The sequence below is a fragment of the Dipodomys merriami genome, unplaced genomic scaffold, assembly GCF_024711535.1.
Source record: "Dipodomys merriami isolate MVZ:Mamm:240054 unplaced genomic scaffold, mDipMer1.0.p SCAF_32, whole genome shotgun sequence".
In the NCBI taxonomy this organism is placed as follows: domain Eukaryota; kingdom Metazoa; phylum Chordata; class Mammalia; order Rodentia; family Heteromyidae; genus Dipodomys; species Dipodomys merriami.
Genome location: NW_027204715.1, coordinates 5654193 through 5676614, shown reverse-complemented (window position 1 = coordinate 5676614; position 22422 = coordinate 5654193). Strand labels below are relative to the sequence as shown.

The window sequence follows — 22422 nt, the reverse complement described above, 5'->3', positions numbered from 1 at the left end:
CTGAGCAGTTCTGAAGCTAGTGTGTGCTAGCTAGCATTTGACTCGCACAGCGTTCTCTTTTGGAGACAGCTGTTGGTGATGAATGACATAGAATCAGAGGGCACATACCAAGGAAACAACAAATGGCCCTGGGTCAGATTCAGCCCAATAATAATCAGAACTTGTCTCTGAAACCCAAATGATAGAGAAATTTTAAAATGTGAAACTTATATATAGCTAGCATCAGTATGATCCTAGGCAAAGATTCATGATGTAGATGTGATGGAAAATAGATGATATGAAAGAGTACCATGAGATGGAAGAGAATCTCGAGGAAATACCAGAGCATGTGGTGTATGGAGAAGAGACTAATTCGATTTGGATCCCATAAAAGAAGTCTATGAGACATTTATTTAGTACTTGTAACATGTAAAAATAAATGACTCTTTTATCTCAGAGAAGAAAACGTATAATAGTGTAATTTAAATTAGTTATCTTTTCTTGTCTATAAGCAAAACTTCTTTTTACTGTCAAGAAGAAAGCATGTGATATTTAAATAGGCAAAGTTCTCAAAGGATGATATTTCTCTTATTTATTGCTGTATTCAAACCAAGTGCAAATGTACTGTTGGTAGAGAGAATGTAGTAGACTTTCCAATAGGGCAAAAAAAAAAAAAAGTGGGAAATAAGGCATTCAAAGTATAAATAATAAACTTGGGAAGAAAATAATCAAATGACAAATATCTTTATCTTCTTCTTTGACTTTAATCTCTCAAAGTTATAATTTTCTTTCAAGTATAAGATAGATAATAATATGTGACTTTGTACACATGTAAATGATAAGCTTTTTTGCTTAGCGGAATTCCCAGATTGTGCTATGTATTACAGCATCCTATTATTTTTGTTCTTTTCATTGTATTTTTATTATTTTTATCGTCATCTGAATGATTTTCTTCAAGAGTGAATTCTAAAACTGCATTTCTGTTGAAAACTATTGTCTTGTTAGAAAAAGCAAAATACAGGATTTTCTCGAAATTTAGTCTTTCATGAAAGGCATTCCTGAGAAAGTTCTCTTCTCTTGCTACACTTTTATCTCTCATCTTTTCCTAGTGACTTTAGTTTTCTGAATTACATGCATTTCAGTGAAGACTTAGGCTTAAAATGTGTGCCTTTTAATAAACATTCAACTTGCCAAATCCTCCTAGATCCTGCTATATTCTATCAGTGAAGAGAACTCCTCTCATCTCTGTGAATACTATAAAAATAGAAAAGAAAGAAGTATGGAATATATACACAATGGAATTCTATGCCTCCATCAGAAAGAATGACATTGCCCCATTTGTTAGGAAATGGAAAAACTTGGAAAAAATTATATTAAGTGAAGTAAGCCAGGCCCAAAGAAACATAGGTCCCATGGTTTCCCTTATTTGTAATATATAGTATATGTATGAGTCAAGCGGAAAAGGTCAGATAATGTGATGTCAGGAAAATGAACCCTTAGATGTGTATTTTAATGTTTTTTTCTTTCATGCATGTGTTTCTAACGCATTTATAAGTTTATCTCTTTGTTGCTTTGTATGTCCCTCCCCCACAGTATAACCGCTGCTTTCACTATATTTGATGTCAGTATAACTTGTGGAGGAGATGGGGAAAAACCAGTTGTTTAAGGATACAGGTGGACCTGTTGCAACAATGAGAAGTACAAGTTGTCATGTCAAAAATGAGCTTTACAACGTCGGTGCGGGGGGGGGGGAGGGAAGGAGAAGGATTGGGATTGGGGGGGGGGGGGAGGCTGGGAAGGGATGTGAAGGGTAAACAAAGGAGGAGGCTGCAATGCTTGGTAAGAAATGTACACATTATCCTGCCCATGTAATTGTAACTCCTCTGTACAGTATGTTCACAAATAAAATAAAATTAAATTAAAAAAAAAAGAAGTATGGAGAATGGATTGGACCACGAAAATAAAAAGGCAAATTCAAATCTACTAATGTTCTGTGTACAATGGATTAATGCTCCAGTGTGAAGACAAATGTTGGCATCCTAGAAAAAGAAATACAACCGAGATCAAGTGTGATCATATACTATTAGAATCCCAGCACTAGGAAGTGGAGCTAGAAAGATTGAGGGTCCAGTGGCAGCTTGGGCTATATATTGAGACCATTTCACTGTGCAGCAAGAGGGAGAGGGAGAGAGACACAGATACACAGGGAGAAAGAGAAAAAAAGAGACTGAGAAAAAAGCACTCCTCAAATCTAGCTGATAAAAAATCTAGTCTAACATCCAAAATTTTCTTATTCTCCTATCTTTTTATTATCCTTAGTAATAATTCAACCTGTCAGTTTGTGAGTACAATGCATCTTAATCCATGTCCCCCTTTTCATCATTCTTCACAAGCTCTCCGAATCCTTCCCAGTGAAATTTCCTTTTATTGTGAAGTTGGAACTTTGGAAGGGCACTGTATTCATCTGTGTTTTCACCATGGATTCATATTCTTGTTCACTGAGCCAGCCCTCATACACCCATGAGGTAATGCTGGCGTTCAGTGCATCCTTTGGGGCTGCCTTTGCGTCATTCCCTGGGAATACGGGCTAGGGTAATGCCCCTGACTTTTAGTGTAGGAAGGAGGATGTGTAAAGAGGCACGCTGAAGGCTGAGTGGAAGGAGCAGAGCGGGCAGTGCATGGCCTTTCTCCCAGTGAGGCAGCTCACAGCGGGCTCTGCCCTCATTGCATGTGAAGCCACACCCAGGCACAAGAGCAGCAGGTGAAAGGCAGGAGGTAAAGGAAGCATTGGATGGTCCACTGGATACAAACAACACAAGAACTTGATATCATTTAACCCACAGCTCGCATTTTTTGCTCAGCGGTGAGGAAATGGTTCACGATCAAAACTGGCCAGTGAGTTTTGTTGAGCTTTCACCTCCTGCAGGGGTCTGGGGTGACAGGAGGGATCAAGGCCCCCGGAGGAGCACAGGAGAGCAGTGTGGGTAGACATACAGGCAGCCAGACCAGCGTCACAAGTGATTAGGAGCCCGTTTGGGAGAAAATGATTGATAGGTTACCAGGGGCTCATTGTTTCCAGTCTAGGTGGGTGAAAACCCACTAGAATTGCCACTGCTCCTCATGATTGAAAAATGCTAGCTAGAAACATCATTTTAAAAATCTTCTTAGAACTTCTCTCATAAATATCCATTATTATTTTAGTATATGACATCTGAGGATAATTTTTCCTTTTGCCTGTTTTTCGCACTCTGAACCATACATTGGATCCCCTCCCCTTTTCCGTCCCCTGCCCATTTTCCCCCTTTAGAACAGGTTGCTCCTACCCCCATGGGAGCCGTCTTATCTGGAGCTTTACAGTGTGGTATTACCAAATACATGTTGACCTCCTGGATAAGAGTTCCTCCTGTCCTCTCTAGACACCCTGACATTTTTAGAGAGTCACTCTCTGAATAAGAGGTTCATATTTATTCCCAGAGGGTAGAGAAATCTTGTTAGAATTTGCTCTCTCGGGTCTTTAATGTTGTCATGTTTATATTTTGGAAAGAACACAAAAATAGAAGTGTTTTTAACTAGTAAGGGAAAACAAAGAAGGGATACAGGCCGGAGTCTTCAGCTTGGGGATCCCGTTTGGGAAAACAGTTCCCACTAATTACAGCCTTTCTCCAACAGCTGCAGTGTTCCACAGACCAGATGCCATGGTATGGACATTTCCTCCTCTGCACAGGGAGTAGCCCAGCCTTGCCTTCCCTTCCACAAGCCCGAGCAAGGACTACTCAGCCTTACACAGATGCAGTCCAGAATTCTTTTGCTCAATTCTAAAATCTCCACCTAGCATTAAATTTAATAGGACTACTATATCAAACATGCAATTATAATTATGGAAAGTCAGTTAAAAGGAGGGTGGACAGTAAAACAAAATGAGATTTTTTTTAATGGTTTGCCACGACTTATAGTGAATGAGATGCAGACCTGGCCAGGCCTGTGACCTCAGGTAGGAAGAAGACTAAGTTGCGTATGATTTGGCTCCAGAGAATGATCGTGCAGAAGGAAAAGATTGTCTGCCTTCCCATTGTGTCAGGACTTTTCCTAGGATTTGGGCTCACTGAGTCTTTTTATGGGGTTCCTTGTAGTCCTGTCAGGTGGATGAAACTCTCCTTGGAAGAGCAAGAGCAAGCAGCAGGGCGCCCTCAGTAGGAAGGAGTTCAGTGTTTATGCAATCTCTTCTTTATTTGATGAGCCACTTGTAATTGTGCTCATAACCCAGAGCTGCTTTTCATGAACATGTTACTCGGTGGCCCAATCTCCTTTAATATCTGTTCTGCTCAGTGAATTTCTTTGAACATTGGTTTCAAACAAAAGAAGAAGAAAAATGACACAAACCCATGTCAGCTTGAAAGCCTAATACCTTCCTGCAGCCCAGCTTCTGCCCCATGTGGGCTCGGAGGCTCTGTCAATTGTTTTTGTTTGATTAAACACTAGTCTCTTTGAACTCTGTGGGGGGTACTTTTCCACTTGTACTTTCTTGTAACTGCATACAAAGTTTTTTAATTTTTATTTATTTATTTTTGTTTCATTTGGAATCCAAAAGGTCTCCAAGTCAGCCCACTTCACCTCCTTCATGTTTTAATAAAGCACTAAAACTTTGTTAATGTAACATCTGCTACATTCCATACCCTTAAGGAGACAAAGCTACACATAGGCATGCATGCACGTGCATGAGCACACATGCATACACAGGCATACACTTGGGAGAAGCATTCTTCTGTTGTTGTTTGTTTTTACATTATTATTATCTTTAAGTAATTGCATCCTAGGGTCTTAGTTCAACATGTCAATTGGAGAGTACAATGGATCTTTAAAATAATCCTTAATTAGTTGTAAAAAGGAGTTACAATTCGCGTGTCAGTTTGTGAGTGTGATATGTCTTGATCAGTGTCATCCCTTTCATCATTCTCTCCCATCTCTCCCAACCCCATACATCCCCTCAATTTACCTAGTTCATTTTCTTATATATACATTGAATTTGTGTACAGGATGTTGGTTGACTAGAAGCCAAGAAAATCAGAACAAAAATCTAACACGTGGGTCAAAAAATACATTAGTTACTCATCTAATTATCACTGGTACAGCCTCTGCCTTTCATGGTGGTCCTCAGGGAATCAGTGCATCTGCAGAGGTAACTGGGGACCTAAGTAAGATTGCAAATTTGTAACTCCTGGGAGAAGAATTGGATAAGAGAATAGTGCAGGATTTATACTTAGGTTTTTGGAAACCGATTTGTAGATACTTAAAACTCCTGGCTAGATGATTTTAGGGATGGGGTTAAATAATACAATTAATTGTAGCATCAATACCTTGGCAGCCAGCCCTTATGTATTTATTTCCTCATAGATTTTCACTGTAGGAGCTGTAGATGGTAAGAGGGTTACCTTGACCCTGCTAATGAGGAACTGTTCATTCCTGTATGTATTCATTGAGTAATCGGTCATTATTTTGGCTCTCAATATGGGGGCCTATTTTCTCATTCTGTTTTGTCCTCCTTTAGTAATTTAGTAATACCTTACTAAATATCATCCATACATATTGATGGTGCCTGAAAAACACATCTCCCGTCCAACCCCTTTGGGGCTCCAGAACTGGCCTGCACTTACTTATACTCCCTCTGTAGCTTCTAGTCGGCAATTCCATTTAATATCCAGAAGAGAATATTTGAATTGTTTCTACAGCCTGTTTTTCCTGAATTCTTCCCATCTTAGAAATAGTAATGAATGGCTATAATTCCACAATGCTTTGCATCTCCCAGTCTATGAATACAGATCTCCTCTGGAATCTGTGTCTTTCCCTCCATTTTCCCAGAGTCCTGTGCTGTACACTATGTGTCTGTCCTCTGTGGTCATTCTATGTATAACAGACAGGAAAGATGTGGACACATATGTCCCCCCCACCATGTTGGTTTCTCAGTACCACAGAACAGAAGTTGGAACGAATACTGCCATTGCTTGTTATAGTGAATCATGTTGTGTTTGAACTCTGCCACTCTTGCTCAGGTTTACCTCTGGTGACAATACCAAATCCTACTTGGCCCTTCAAGAAGAGTTGATGCTCTTTCTGTAGACAAGAACCTTAGCTTGTTTCCCTTGACTTGCCAGAGCCGTTGCATCTCCTGGATGCTGTGTCTGCCACCGGGGCTCTCATGCCGGGAGAAGGACAGCATCATCTGGTTGTTTTTCTGCAAATATTTTCCAGGGAGGTATAGACACTAAGTTGACTAGTGTTGGCTACACAGAGTCTTGAAGGGACAGCCAGCCACCATGAACCTGCTAGGCAACAGTGTCATGAGCATACCTTAATGGGCACCAGCAATGATTGGGGCTGGTCTCTAATGTGTTGGAGAGGGGAATGTCTCCTGAGTCTGTTATTGGGACACATCAGATGATGAGTATGTGCATGTGGCAGTGTCTACTAAACCCAAGATCAGAACCGGGATGTGCTGTTGAGTTCACAGCTCCTGGAAAGCTCAGAGGGACACCAGTAGTCTGTGTGTGTGATGGCTTTACTGCTGGGAGGCATGCATAGATGTTCCACATTAGTACCTTCACACGAACACAGCCACAGATTCACTAAAATGGACCAAAAGGGCAGAGCAAAGACAAAATTGCATTTATTTTTCCACATCTCTTTGTTTACTTGTCTTTGTAGTAGCTGGTGATTTGAGACTAGAGGGTCACAGATCTCTCTTGAGGGTAATGAACCATAGCACACATCCACCTCTGTTGTAAATGGAAACTCAAGAGCTATAAATGTCAGATTTCTTTTTGTGTTTAAAACATATTTTTAAAGTGTAGCAGCTTGAGTGTTTGGCTTGGGGCTACTTGAACTGCGCTCGTCTGGGAGTGAGATATGTAATTCATGGGCTAGGCTTTCTGGGCACCAACAGGTCATGCTAGCCATCCTGCAGAAATCGTCCCAAAGAGTTGAAGATGTAATTAGCTAAGATTTCAAAATGATTTTACTTTGAAGGTGTAGGAAGCACCCAAATTTGTTTATATAAAAGATATTCTTCACATTTTTCTTTCTTTTGATGAAATATATCAAAAGCTGTATGTAAACAATGATATCAGGCAGAATGCAAAATCTACTACATGCTGTGACTCACATTTGATCATCCACATGGGTCAGGTGATCACTAGGTTGATTTTATATTTCCTGAAGGAGGCTGCTGGTATTTTGCTTGGTGAACTTCAGCAAGTCCTTTGCTCCTTCTGGATTCTTAATTAAGGAGTCCTCCTCCTCTGCGCTCCTTCATTTTTCTTCTTCCTTCTTCCTTTCTCTTCTTTCTCCCTTTCTTTTCCTCTATCTCCTCATGTTCTCCTCCTCTTCTTTTTCTCCCCTCTGCTGTTCTTCTTTTGCTTTCTTCCTTCTTTTCTTCCTCTTTTTTCTTTCCTTCTCTTTTCTTTGGTGTTCTTTGTTACTGAAACATATTCAATACATTTATCTATAATACCTATTGAGTTGGGTTTTTTTTAACTGAAAAATGTTTGAGAAGGGTTATTCACTCTTTTTGGCTGTTTTGTACATGGAAAGATTATGTATGTTTGAAGCCTGTCAGACCAACATATACTGGCTATTTAACTATAGAGGTGGTCATAGAATCTGTATGTATGTGCAGGCATGACTTTATTTTTCAGTATACTTTGTTTACAAATACATTGTTGAACAGGAATTTTCCCATAGCCTGCTGATTGCTGATCATACACACATTTGTTATTTATTTATTTATTTATTTATTTATTTATTTATTTATTTATTTATTTATGTCAGTCATGGAGCTTGAACTCTGGGCTTGGGCACTGTACTTGCGCTCTTCAGCTCAAGGCGAGTGCTCTACCACTTGAGCCACAGCCTCACTTCTGGTTTTCTAGTGGTTTATTGGAGATAAGAGTCTCACAGCCTTTCCTGCCCAGGCTGGCTTTGAACCGTTATCCTCAGATCTCAACCTCCTCAGTAGCTAGGATTACAGGCTTGAGCCACCGACGCCCAGCTTGCCCGGCTTTCTGTTTATATTTTAAAGCATTTTCTCAATACTATTTGAATACAAACAAATGGGTATAAAACAATTAGGAGATGTGAAAAGACCACTGGAACACCATCACAAGTCATGATGTATTATCTAGGCAATATCTGATGGAGTTGAAGGAGGGGACAGGCTGTCAGGTGTATTCACAGGGATACAGGTAGCATCACACCTGAGACTACCTGGCCGACATGATACGTGACTAGTAGATTCATCACCACCCTTCAATCCAGGTTTGTTAAGCTACCTGTGGTGTCAGTAGACTTACAACTTGTTCCTAAGTGGTTGTTTCTGTGTTATTTGTTAAGACTTAAACTGAGATGAAGTAGAAAGCCAGTTCACACAGAGTGGAATCATGAGAACAACTTGGCATCCTGCCAGGGCTCTGGTGATCTCTTTTGGGGAATAGAGAAAGTGAACAGTAGGTGACTTTGAGAGGAAAGGAAGGCCAGACCAAAATGACTGTCATGACTGATGGAATGTTGAAGACCAAGAAAGGAAGGATGAGTGTGGTTTTGCTACTTGAGGTTCAGTTGGCTTGAGTATGTGTTTTTATCAGGAGGTTCCTGGGGAATGACAGAGACTAAGAGTGTGCCTTTCTATGTGTGTGAATTTTTCATGAAATGGGATACTGCTGGCACTTGATCTAAACCAAAATACCCCTACTTAATACCCTCCATGGAGAGTTCTGTAGGTTTAATGATTGACAGCAGTCATCCAGGCACCTGGCAAGGGAGGAAGATTGATCACAGTTGTACTTTTCTTTGTTCAGGCTCATGGTTTCAGTGGCTTCAGGCCATGTGATCTGATGTCCTTTTTGCCAGGCATGACGAGTGTGAAAGTGCTTGTGGAAGGCTGTGGTTTTACCAGCTGCTCCCCTCATGGTGTAGAGAGGAACTTGTCCCTTCCATTGCTCCCTGAAGAACATTGCCAGGTTAGGAGTTCATCCAACAAATAAATCCATTTATTAGGTCAACATTCTCAAGGTCCAGTCTCTTCTCAATAGCACTGATCGCTGGGAACTAAACATTTATCACCTAAGCTTTATTGTGAGCACTTTATAGCCATGTTACAGTGTCATGTAAGCACGTTGCTAGACTAGTCTCTGCTTTGGGGCACGAAGACATGTTATTTTGATTGAATGTATTTTAAGAATGGAGATCATTTTTATTGGAATCCATCTCTGATTTTCTTTCCCCTGGACCTCATCACAGATGAGACACATGGTTAATTTGTATTATAGCTGGAATACTGGAACAAAGCCATACCTGTCCATATATATGTGTGTATGTTTATACACACACACACACACACACACACACACACACACACATATATCAAGGAAACTTCTTTTAATATCTTTAATGGATTATATTGAACATAATCGGGTAGCTCCTACCTATTGTTGGATACTCAGTTCAAATTGAGAAATCAAGTAAGCATAAGATATACATCAGGCTTTAAAGAGAAGACACATACAAATTAAAATATCTTAATAGTTTAATAACAAGTTTAATAACTGTATTTTATTGTGTTAAACTGTGAGATGAAATTTGCCTGTTTCTTAACATTTTTAGTGTACTCATTAGAAAATTCAAAATTATACATCCAGCTCACATTATGTTTTCATGAGATGGTGTTATATTAAAATATATATCATTTCTTTGCTTTTCCTGGGAGCCAAGCAGTGTTTGTCTTCTTCAGTTTGCTTCCTTGTGTGTGTTTCACCTTCCTTCTAAGATGGATTCTGAAGGTCATGGGGACAGTGCTCCGCTTTCAGTGACCCTGGTTCCAGTCAGTAACTACAGGATGTTCTGAGTCTCAGGAACTCTGTGAACACTTGCTCAGGGTGTGAAAGACTGTCCATGCCTACATCTTGGTACAGAACACCCCTAGTGTAAAGTTCCTGGAGGAATCTGAGTCAGTCTTGGAAAACATAATCTGGTTTTGTTGTGTAGAGCCTCTGCCTCTGCAGAGAAGCCAAGTTGGGGCTGGCTAGAACTTTCCACCAGCAAGGAGATTTTTTACACAGATGAAGATGAGCTCCAGTTCTTGTAGCTTACTTCTCCTGAGTCCTCAGGTTCTCTGAGGTGGTGGATGACATTAGAACACCCAATTTTGTGGTCACAGGGAGACAGAGGAAAAACTGAGTGTGAATTACAAGGATGGTACGTTGGGGATCTTTCTTTCAGCAGCTGACTCATTTTCTTCAAGCCCTGTGAGGTCTGGCAGTTCTTGTACACGTGGCAGGAGTAAATGTTTGTATAGTGTAATAGCAGACAACAACTCTCACTACAGTAAGAGACTGTTGATTGCCATCCCAGTAGTTACCTGTATCAGATAGACTTCCAAACACTGCTTACCGACCAGCATGTTTGGCCATTCCAGAAATATCTAGTGCCCATTAAATAGAAATTATACATTTAAGTCATTTTACGTGTAATAACATCATATGTAATACTAAGGAAATAAATCTAGGAGAAATTACCTTTTTAGTATACCCTGACAAAACGTTAAGATTTTGCGATTAGATTTTATAGCTCCCAGTCACACCATGCAGGTCAGACGCATGATGAAGACTTTGCTGCTGCACGCACGTTTCTGTTGGTGGTGCAAGGGACTTGTGACCCATGCAGAGATTAAGACTGGTCCCCTTAGGACGTGCTTATCATGTCTAGAAGTTTGAAGGGCTTTCTTAGTTTGCATATGGATTTCCATAATCTTTTGAATTTATGAAAAACCTTGAAGGATCATCAGAAATTGATTATTGTGTGAGTTTTCCAGCAACAAAAACCCATGGGTGATCATATTGGGTCTTATTCTAATTTATTGTTCCCAATAACTTAATGATATAACAAATGTCCTAAAACTTGTAAAAAAGAAAAGGACGAGACAACTCCATTTTGAACCCAGCTGCTGTCAACTTTGTGTTAGTGTCTCTTTGCCCCTTGCTACTAGGTGTGAGTGAACCTTGAGTGACTCGCCCAGGCCAACGTAGCCTTGAACTTGTCTAACTTTGCATTCAGAGGCAACAGGTTCTTGTCATGTGACCAGAAATGGCAAAAATGAATGAAAACTCAGCACCACTGGGATTCATGAAATCATAGCCTCATAGAAAGCCCCACGTTTCAAGCTGTTAAGAGGTGATAGTTGGGTCAGCACTTCCTGGAACTTTTTTGAAAATAGGTACTCAGGAGAACATCCAACCCAGTAATTTAGTTGTTTTGTATAATCCTGTGATAATTCCACTTTCAAAAATGATATGTCTGAAACTGAAGCAGGATTCCCCACCCCTCCCCCCACCCCAGACAGAGGTCTGCCCTTTGCTTGCCCTGGTCCTCCCCTTGTTCTAGCCTTCCAGGAGTAGAGTATGCATCTTCACTGTGATTTCACAGCATTTGTGGCGATTACTTAATTCTAATTTATTCTGTGGATACATACTATGCCATTCATACAAGACTGAAAATAGAAAAGTATAAATTAAAGTGTGTGGTAGTCAGGTGGTTAGACCCAAAGTAGAAATTTTTCAATTAAAGATGAACTATCGCAACTTTCAGTTTCTAAGAAACATTGTCTGAAACAATGACCTTTACAAGAACTCAGTTCCAGAATACATTTTATTCTAGCTGTTCAATTTGGGGATGCTCCCCACAATGAACATGTCAAGTATGGGTGAGGTGTAATATAGATCAAGACAATGAAATCATGTGATCATTTCAGGCACTTCTGTAATTAAAGCAAAAAGAATATGAAAAAAGCAGTTTACCTTTTAAAAATACTATAGATTAAGTGTCATATTCATAAATAACAATGCAAGTTCTATATGTTCTTGTCTATGTTAACACCTGTTTACTGAGATAAAATGTTTCACTTTCCCTCACTGGTTTTTCTTGGATACTTTGGTCTTTTTTGAAAAAATAAGTTAGATAAATGGGACATTTGAATTATTTCCTATAGCATTTTTTGAGAGTAATTTTGAGACTTTTTAAAAGACTCGATTATATTTAATAGTATTTAACAGTGTATGTAATTTACATTTAATATTTTTGTATAATACTTATATTTATATAATACTTATATAAGCATATACTATGTGAATGAACATAGTACTATCTTATATATCTGTGTGCATAGTTATATGTACATATATGTGCACATCTGTGAGTGTATATGTATGTTTATATGTATGAGTATCCATATACATATGAATGAATGAATTTCTATACATTGAAGTAGATAATTTTTGCTATTTAAAATATTTCTATTTAAGCCGGTGCCACTGGCTCATGCCTGTAATCTTAGCTATTCCGGAGGCTGAGACTTGAAGATTATAGTTGAAAGCCAGCTGGGTCAAGAAAATCCATGAGACTTTTATCTCCAGTTAATCACCCAAAAGCCAGAAGTGGAGCTGTGTGTCAAGTAGTAGAGTGTTTGCCATGAACAAATAAGCTCAGGGACAGTGTCCAGATCCTGAGGTTTAAATCAAAGGATGTGTATGCATGAGCGCGTGTGCATGAGTGTGCACACACACACACACACACACACACACACACACACACACACACACGTTGCAGTTTCAAAATCTTCTATCTTCAGATAAGTCCCTGACATTCCTACTTGGAGTCTGCTGTCACTGTGGTAGTGAGGCAGTGGGTAGATGGTAAAAGCAGTATAAAGGCCTTCTAGTGTGTGAACAACCTTGGGAAAATCATTCAGCTTTTCCACTCACGGTTTTGTTCAAATATGAAGCTGTGGCTAAACTACAATATGGACCGGTCTTTGCTATTATATATGTAGATTTCACTAAGTGTTAGGAGGTAGTTTTATTGAAAACAATCTGGAGCCATTCATTTCGAGAAGAAAATTAACCTAATACTTCCTATGAAGGTGAAGTAGGATTTAACCTATTTGTGTATTTCTGAGTTAGCTGATATAACCAGAATTGTCTTGGCAAAAATTATGATAAAGAAACTGGGCACGTGTGATTCAATCCTATTCTCCTTGCTACTCAGAAGGCTGAGATCTGAGGATCTTGGCCAGTCTGACAGACCAGTTGGGGAGATATTTGTCTCCCGTCAACCAGGAAAAAGTGAGCAACGAAAGTATGTCTTAAGTGGTAGAGCACTAGCCTGGAGCAGGATTGCTGAGGAAGAGTAGGGGGCTATGAGTTCAAGCCTTAGTTCTAGCACAGACACACACTAAGTACACTGGTGTTATCCTGGGTACCTTGCAGGCTGGGGTGCGGGGTGGTTTCTCTGCTCAGCTCTGGACTTGTATCTTGCTACCTAGGATCTGCCTTTTGTTTTCCCTCAAGTTTTCTTTCCCATAGCGATTGACAACTGCTCTTTCTGATGAGTTAATCTATGCAAATATATTCCCAGGTGCTAGGGAACGCTTGTACATTCCTGAGGAAATCGATTTTTAATTGAGACCACATGGCACTATTCTACTTTAGTTTTGAGTTTAAGTTCCACGTCTGCAACATGTTTAACTTATCAAAATCTCAATAGTTTTTTTTAATAAAAGTATCATAACTTAGATTTTACATGATTGTTTTATGAGTAGTCCATGAAAACTAATTAACAGTAAATTGTAAAATGGTACATAGTGAATAGTAAAAGTAATGTCATTCCTAAACCCAGCAAGACTGAACATATAGTAGGTAAAAGCAAAGTGTTATTAAGAGATGCAGATTATCCTGCTTTGTTTTTTCATGAGCTTTCTTCACATGTCTGTGAATGTCTGTTTGCCTTCTCACTGGTAATGTGGTTTTCTAGCTTGCTACAGACTGACGTAGGAAATTTTAGTGATAATTTTATTATTGTAGTCTGTTCAAGAATTTCTAAAAGTTCACAGGTGGCTGAGAGCCTGGTGATTTTATTTTGGGGGCAGAGTTATTATACTGGTGCTGCCGACTTCCTGCCCAAAGTGAATCTGTCTTCTTCCGTATGCTTGTTGGGTAAACAGGCCCCAAAGTGGAGAAGTGCAGCAGAGGAGTAGATTGCTCATGTGTGCTGTTCTGCCACGCTATTCTTCTGGGATGGCTTTTACACATTCCACTGCTTTGGTTTTTAGTCAAAATTTTAGTTTAGATTGCGTCAATAGGATGGTTGATACAAGGCAGAGAAACCCAAATTGAAGTCCACAGATAAAGATGCATATTGACTTTTAAGAGTAATTAAGTGTCTTTGAGGTAAGCTGAGTCTTTATACAACTAGGGAAAAGATCAGTAAAGAACTTCTAGAATGCTCTGTGGAAAACCTATCCTGTGCTTCATTTTGTAACAACAGAAGTATGTTTTAGGTTGAGGTAAAACCCTGGTCTTAGTTTTTCAAGGTTTCATTGCCTGAGTACCCAGCCATGCCCCTCTACTTAGACCTTCCCTGGCTTCTCATCCTAGAATATTCTTTCCTGTATTAAAACAAAACAAGTGTTGCCATTTTCTTCCTTGATACTTACATAAGATCCTTGAGTGCTACTTCAACCTATGCAGTAAAAATTGAGAGTGCTTTTCCCTTTAGTTTCTACTTGATATTTAGAAAATCACCATCAATATTAATAACAGGACAAGCCACAGGTAATGCATGCTTAGGTGAAAGAGGTATCTACATTTAAAATCTTTCCGTAGTTACATTTCACTTTTCTCTAGTCCTTACTTGAAAGATGTGCTTATCAATAGAAGTGACTATTTTCAACATGAAATGGGTTCCTGACTTTCCTGATGTCTGGGTTCTCATGTGTCACGCCTGCATTGGAAATATTTGCTGAAGACTAGTAATGTGCTTTAGTAAGAGTGTATCAAAGCAGCCACAGCAGGCTAGATTTCACTGGCTGTTGATCTTTGCATGACTCAAACTCCTGGTGCCTTAGTTTTCTTACTGATAATAGAGCAGGTATGAGAAATCCAGGAATTGATCTCTGTGACATGGCACCCATCATTAGGGATATGATATTTAGTAGCCATTTTTGAGATGCTTTACCGATAATTATATTAGCATTTGTTATTTCCACGTATAATATTAGATCTACTAAGCTAATTATGTAAGTCCATAAAAGTTAGTTAGAAGGAGAGGCCTGTGGTCTGTACTTCTATTCTGTGTCTGTATTTATGTTGTCCTCTGTGTGTGAAGGCTTTTGAACAGTTTCACCCACCGTTCTCCAGCCCTGCTGAACTTTCCCTGTACTCACATCCCAGTATGGGTTTCAGATCCCCACCATAAGTTTTAAAATGTTGTTTTTCTCAGCTCCTCAGTTGATGGACATGTGAATGCGTAAGAGATGAAACCAGGGCTCACTGGGGCCACCCATATTCTTCCTGGGAGGTTTCATTGCTTCTTACCTGCCAGAGTCAAGTTGGTCTCCACACACCTTGTTGCAGGCCTCTGCATGTGTGGGCCATCGACCAGTCTCTGAGTGACTGTCATATTCTGGGCAAGTTCTGGGTCTTCACAGCAAAGTCTCCTGGGATTCTGTTTATCCCACTTCATAGCTTTTCTTGGCTTACACATCTTATTATCTATCACTTTAGCTTATCTTTCCATCTTTAGAGTGTTTGCCTCTTTTTGTTTTGCAATAACAGATCTCACTTCCAGGTTTTGCTTTTGTTGTGTGGTTGGTCAGTAATTAACTTGCATCTATCAAGTTAGCCTAGAGGTACTTGGCCAATTAGTTTGGACTAAATTTACTAAGACTGAGTCATGTACATAAAATTATTTTTCTTGGAGGTATAATCTGGCTTCTTATTCCAATCTTTGCCTGGGGTGTGGATCAAGTCATAGAGTTTCTGCCTACAAACTACCCTGAATTTAATGTACCCAGTACAGAAACAAAACAAAGCAAGTCCCCCCAAACCAAATCCTTTATCCTTACATTTTGATAAAATATTGACAAAACATTCATGTAGGAACATAGGTTATAGTAAGAAAAGGAAAATGTGAATCAATGCATCTAATTCTGTGGTGTAAAATCATCACCAGAGGGGATATTTTGGTAATCATGCTTGTATAAAAACTGGATCATCTAGGATGGGTACCACATTACAAAGGATCTCCAAAGCATTCCATGTTTTATAAGTCAATCCCCAAGCACTGGCCCTATTGGCTGCTATATTTGAGCTCTGCTTAAGTTCTGGTTTTTTCTAATGGTATCAGATGAGAGGGTCAGCAGGAAGTGGGCAAACCATTGTTTTGGGGAACCAATGAACATACTCATGCTGTTGAAGTCTGTGTGACCTCAGCTCAGCTTGTGCGTCAGCTCCATCCCCTTCTCTCTCTTGATAGCCTTTATTTGTCCTTTCCTGAGCTTTGTTACCCAGCGGCTTTCCTTCCTTCCTTTTTCTTTTCACCCTTGAATGCCTACAGGCATTCAGCTTCTGCAACTGTTCATTTTCTAGATCAATAGAAATCTATATTGCTAATTTCTCACTACACCACTAGGAGTGTTAATATTATAGATTCAGGGTCTCTGGAGTGAAACTCCTGATTCCCCGCCCCAGTCTTCATCACCAAACTTCTGTTGGTGGTAAGCCTGACAGATTTTTCTAGGGTAAAGGTTGCTGAGGATTCAGTAGGTCCCTGTATAAGCCCAATCCCATAGGAAATAAAATGTGTGTGTGTGTGTGTGTGTGTGTGTGTGTGTGTGTGCGCGCGCGTGTGCATGTGCATGCACATGCGTGTGCATACTTGTGCCTAGTGCAATATGTGCTAGTACAATATGGGTTTCATTAAGAATGTTGTCAGCTGCATTTCATACTAATTTCTAAGTTTGGAAGCTTTACCTATGTCCAAAATAACTTTGTGATATTAGGAAAACATATTTCTTAACTGAGCCAAAAGCATAACAATGCTTTTGGCATGTATACTTGAGAGTTCATTATGAAAATTATTTGGAGTTTCTAATAACAAATAAGTCTAATAAAATATGTTTTAACCACTTTTAAATGGGAGAGAGGTGTATCTAATTACAGATAGTGGGAAGAGACTTAGTATTCTTATAGGCTTAACAGGTAAGGGATTGTAAGAGAGAACAGGGATGGGATTATGGTAAAGTTGGAGGGCTTGTCGTCAAGGAGAGGAAACTGCACTGTTACCAACTCCCATGAACAGGGACAGGACACATTTCCTGCAGGCTCCTTTTCAGTTAGGGAGGAAGGCTGGGATAGAAATTCTCCTCCAATGCTTACCTTGGGGTTCATTTGACCTAATATCAACATATCTGACCTTTTCTGCTTGTCTCAGAGATATACTAGTTATTACAAATAAGGGAAACCATGGGGTATGTTTCTTTGGGCCTGGCTTACTTCTCTTAGTATAATTTTCCCAAGATAAGTATTCAAATGTATTTTACTTTCGTGGGATTGTTTCTAACACATTTATAAGATTATTTCTTTGTTGCTTTGTATGTCCCTCCCCCACGGTATAACCTCTGCTTTCACTGTATTTGATGTTGGTATAATTTGTGGAGGGGAAGGGGAAAAACAAATCGTTTAAATAGGGATACAGGTGGACCCATTGCAACAATGAGATGAGCAAGTTGTTATGTTGAAAAACGAACTTTACAACTTTGGCGGGGGGTGGGGGGGGAAGGGGAGATATGGGTAGAGGGAGGGATATGGGAAGGAATAGGAAAGGGAAACAAAGGAGGAAGCAACAATGCTTATTAAGAAATGTACTCATTATCTTGCCCATGTAATTGTAACTCCTGTGTACGGTATTTTCATAATAAAAATTTTTTTTTGAAAAGAAATTCTTCTCCAAGTCCATCATGGGATCCAGTTGGTAGATGGTTATACAATATGCTGAGATGGATTGACCTTTTAGAGAAATGTACCAGAAAATAAAAAAGAAGAACTTACACAGATCACCCAATTTTTATGACTTTGACAATAAAAATATAGATTTATTAGGAAAGTATAGTATAATTTTAAAATAAGAAAAATGAAAAATATTGACAGAGCTATTCTCTTAATTCAGTTTTCTCTTTATATACAGTTCCTCATTTGAGACAGTTTTCAGAAGCGATGCTATTGTCTTCTTCATGAAAAGAACCAAAATTCCCATTTCTTCTGTCCACATCCATCTTTAATTCCTGACATCTTTGTGTCTGTCATCACTGCCCTGTTCATTGAATACCTGAACTGTTTCATTCTTTTAATTTGTTACTTTTGAATTCAGCTCTAATCAAGGATCTGACTAATCAGACTCTCCTAGCTCATTTTCCTTCTTCATTCATTATTACCTAAGCTTTATGGGTCTTAGTAGTTTTTAGGATCTAATACTTTTCCTTTTATTTTCTACTCTTTCCACACCATCCTACCAAACAGTGGCCCAATAGTATCCCATGCACACTTGATTCAGTGGGTTGGGTGCTCACTTGGAACTCTCCAAAACTTTATTGTTGTCATACCTGAGATCCATCCCAAGTTTATCAACTCATATGAGGATTTTTCTATGGTTTATATTTAGTTTACTTTTCATTTTCCTTTGCAAGCAGTTCATTAAGTTGCATTTGTTTATGTTTATTTTATCTGTTCCCTTTCTTTTCTCTTTCATTTCTTTTTAATTCCCTCAGTCTTAATTTCACCTACTAATATATATACTCTTTCATTTCCCATCTTGTTATGATCCATCACTTTTAGGGCACTGTGTCTGTTCTATAGATACCTTGACAAGCCGTAGAGAGACTAGAGCCTTCATCTCCATCCATCTACCCCAAATGTGCATGAACTGGCTAAGAGAGGAAGAGCTGAATGAGTGGGTACAGGAGGACTCTGTGAGCTGCAATGTCTCCTGCTTTCTAGCTTTTCTCTTTAGAATGAGTCTTGTGATATTGGTTATAGTGTTCCTTTCATTTTGCCTATGTTATCTCTTCTTTGAATATTATAAAAAACTGCTATACCTCTATAATCACTTACACATGTCTTGTATTTATGAATGCCATGCTTGATGAAGATAGTACAACTGTTTCTGTAACTGAAAGATAAGCTCTTGGAAGGATCATTTATTACTAACTTCTTGATAGCTTCAATGCCTCCTACATACTTTGTTGTAAGTATTTGTGTTAATTGCCATGTCCATAAAATGATGAAATTTACATATGATGCTAAAAAGTCAAGATATTGCTCACATCAAAATTTCAAAAGGGAATATATGTCTCTCAATATCTTAGGCCTGTTTACCATTCAGCAGGAAATAACTTTTAGTTGATAGCATATTTCCCCTTCAGTCAATGAAAGTAGAAAAAAGACTTCTTTGTTATATAGAGATCTTTCTTAAAATTGGTCCTCCCCATTCACCCACAAAGCTGTCTGTACAGGTATGTTATGGCACATGGGCATATTTTCATAATGTATCAGTGTTTGTTAGAGATTATTCCCTTTCATCAAACCAATCACTTCATTGATTTGACCGTCATCACACACCTGGTTAGGCAGTGCGGTATCACTCAAAATATTAATCCAGAAAAAAAGGCCATCAGATAACTTGGTTGGTTGCCAAGGAGAACCATAAGGTGTCTTAAAGCTGGCAGGACACTCACAGCATATTTTTTCTCTGTCAAAAATTGAGCCACGGAATGCTGTGAAGCAGCTCATGAAGCAGCGTCCTCTCCCTCTGCACATACTGTCATTTTATCATAACCAGACTCAGCACTGGAAGCCTTCTAATAGGACTGAGCAATGCGTGTACACAACAACAAAACTCCTCTCTGTACACAGAGTGGCTGCTTTCTTACTTCCCTTAGAAAAAAAAAGCTCAGCGAGTCCTGGAGGTAACTGTGGACTTCTTTTCTAGAAAAGACCCAGTGTGTTTAACAAGTCTGATCACGGGGACGCAATGAAAACCCAAAGGACAGGGACAGGGAGTGTCTCCTGCGCTAGATGGCTGTGCATTGTTCCTGCTCTCTGGGGTGGCCTCTGTGATTTGGTGATGCCTTCACCCCCTTTCTAGTCAACTTGCACAGGAAATGGAATTATTTGCATCCAGTTTTCCTCTGATGAATCATGGGAATGCTGTGTTATTTTCTCCCCGCCTAGAACCAAAAGCAAAATGCACATCTGGCTTGTAAATCCTTACCAGGCCCAGCCCCTGGCCTGCTCTCCAAACCGTTTGCAGTGCGGATTTCATGACACCTCGAGGAAAACCTCCAGGGGCCCCTAAACCACCGTGAGGCTTGCTACCTGAAGCCCCCACTTAGTTGTCCCCAAAGGAAAAATCTTTCATTATTACCTTTTTATTTCTTTTGTTTTGTTTTCTTTTGTTTTTCTCTGTTTAGAAATCGGCCCCTGGTTACGGGAGTTCAGAGCGAAGAATGCTGTGGATTTCTCACGGTTAACCTTCGACCCAGGACAGAAAGAACTTGTGGTAGGAGCAAGGTGAGAGATTGCTTATGTCCTCTACTTCCATGTGGGCTTCTCTGTTGAACTGAAGAGTGCTGAATAGCATGACTTCATCTAAGAATAAAGTGCAGCAGGCATGGTATCAGGTGCGCAGCTCCTAAGAGGGTGAGTGCTCCTCATTGCAAGCTTTGGAGGCATGAGGCTGATGAAAGTTGAGCTTGGGTTTCAAATCCAGTTAGTTTGACCCAAGAAGCCATGTTTTTAATTCTTACTTTATTCTTTAGTGGAATTCTGGAGACCAAGAGGCCTTTGTGTATATCACAAGACCCAAGATTACCTTGTGTGTGTGTGTGTGTGTGTGTGTGTGTGTGTGTGTGTGTGTGTGTGTGTGTGTGCGCGCACGCGCGTGTGTGGGGGGGGAAGAGAGAGGGAGAGAGGGAGAGAACGAGAGAGAGGAAGAGGGAGAGAGAGAGGGAGAGAGAGAGACAGAGACAGAGACAGAGACAGAGAGAGAAAGAATTGTGAGTCTCTTTTGCCCAAGGCTAGCTACTAATTTGAGCATAGCTCCACTTCTGGTTTCTTGTGGTTTATTGGAGATAAGAGTCTCAGAGACTTTCCTGCCTCTGCTGACTTTGAACTGTGGTTTGCAGATCTCAGCCTCCTGTGTAGCTAGGATTACAGGAGTGAGCCACCGGAGCCTGGCCCAGGATTACTTTTATGGTGACCTTGATTATCCATTTTCTAGTGAATTGAGAATTCAAAGGGATTGTCATTATCTCTGTCTTTTGTGGGTATTTGTAATCCATTGTCAGGGCCAACACCTGACTGTGGTTGGACAGTGAAGCAACTACAGCATAGATTCTAAGTTGTTTTGCTGACACATGAAAACAAACTTTTTAAACTATATTCACCCTCATTCACCCTTCTTGTTTGTCCAGTCCCTATCTTCTGAGACCAAGCTACCTAACAGAACCAATTGCTCTTTCCCTGTACCCCTAACTCTTATGGGTCAACAGCTGTCATTGAGTTTCTTTATGTCATATTCATGTACTGAAACAATGTATTTATAATTATTCATCTTCCATCTACGTATTCATTTTACCCATTCCTCTTACCTCTAAACCAGTCCCTGAGTCAGAATCATGTTCTATATTATGTACATAAGCATATGCATATATGTACATAGCTTTGGGTATGAATTCTTTCAGGTATGAGTGAACATATATCTTTAGCTTATTGAGGTTGAATTATCTCATTCAATGGTGTCTTCCAATGGTATCCATTTTTCTGCAAATGGTATGATTTCATTTTTCTTTGTGGCTCTGTGTATGCATGCACATATGTATGTATTTATGTATGTATGTATGTTTGTATTATGAGTGCTCTCTTTCTATGTATACACATATGTGTATTGGCTATAGTAGGCTGCATTCTTTCTTACAGATTGATTTGCTCTTCTCTGGTATGTGCTGGTTGTGGTATATGCTAGCAGGGCCCTAGAGGAGGTCTATGTTAACTTTTTTGAGGAGCCTCCATACTGATTTCCATGGGAACTCACAAATATAGAGGTTTGAAACTAGCCTCCTACCCTCCAGACTTTCTTCTCATTCTGCATAGCACATCCAACATCTTTTTTTTTTCTGTAAGACCCACCTTCAAAGTTTTCTGGGTTGCATGTTGGCTGTTTTTGCCCTGCTCCTAAGCCTCTTCCATCCCTTCCAGCTTCACTGTGTTTTCATTCTTACCTTACTCAGGCATGCAGAATTATTTAAGCTTCCCAGAACTCTCATCAATGCTCTTTCTTGCCTCTGGGATTTGGTGGTCCCTCCGCATTTGAATACTGGCCACCCACCTACAGCACAGATTTGTTGCTTGGAAAACTATCTTAAAGGATGATGACCTGGCTGGAGACCCCACCCGGGTGATGAGCAGCTGCATGCCTTCACACACAGTCCTGTTGGCATCGACATCTACAGCAGGCATCTCCATCCACCTTGGCCTTTGTGCATGGTATTGCCTTATTCGTGACGGATGC

General features: G+C 39.7%; 1 protein-coding gene across 2 annotated transcripts in view; it reads left to right on the top strand.

The window, feature by feature from the left end:
- Sema5a (semaphorin 5A) overlaps positions 1 to 22422 on the top strand; it is a 417057-nt gene that overhangs the window by 191984 nt on the left and 202651 nt on the right. For both annotated transcript variants that reach the window (XM_070042173.1, XM_070042172.1), the window contains exon 4: positions 20324 to 20423. In XM_070042173.1, coding sequence (XP_069898274.1) covers positions 20324 to 20423 — 100 coding nt within the window. The remainder of the gene's footprint in view (positions 1 to 20323; positions 20424 to 22422) is intronic.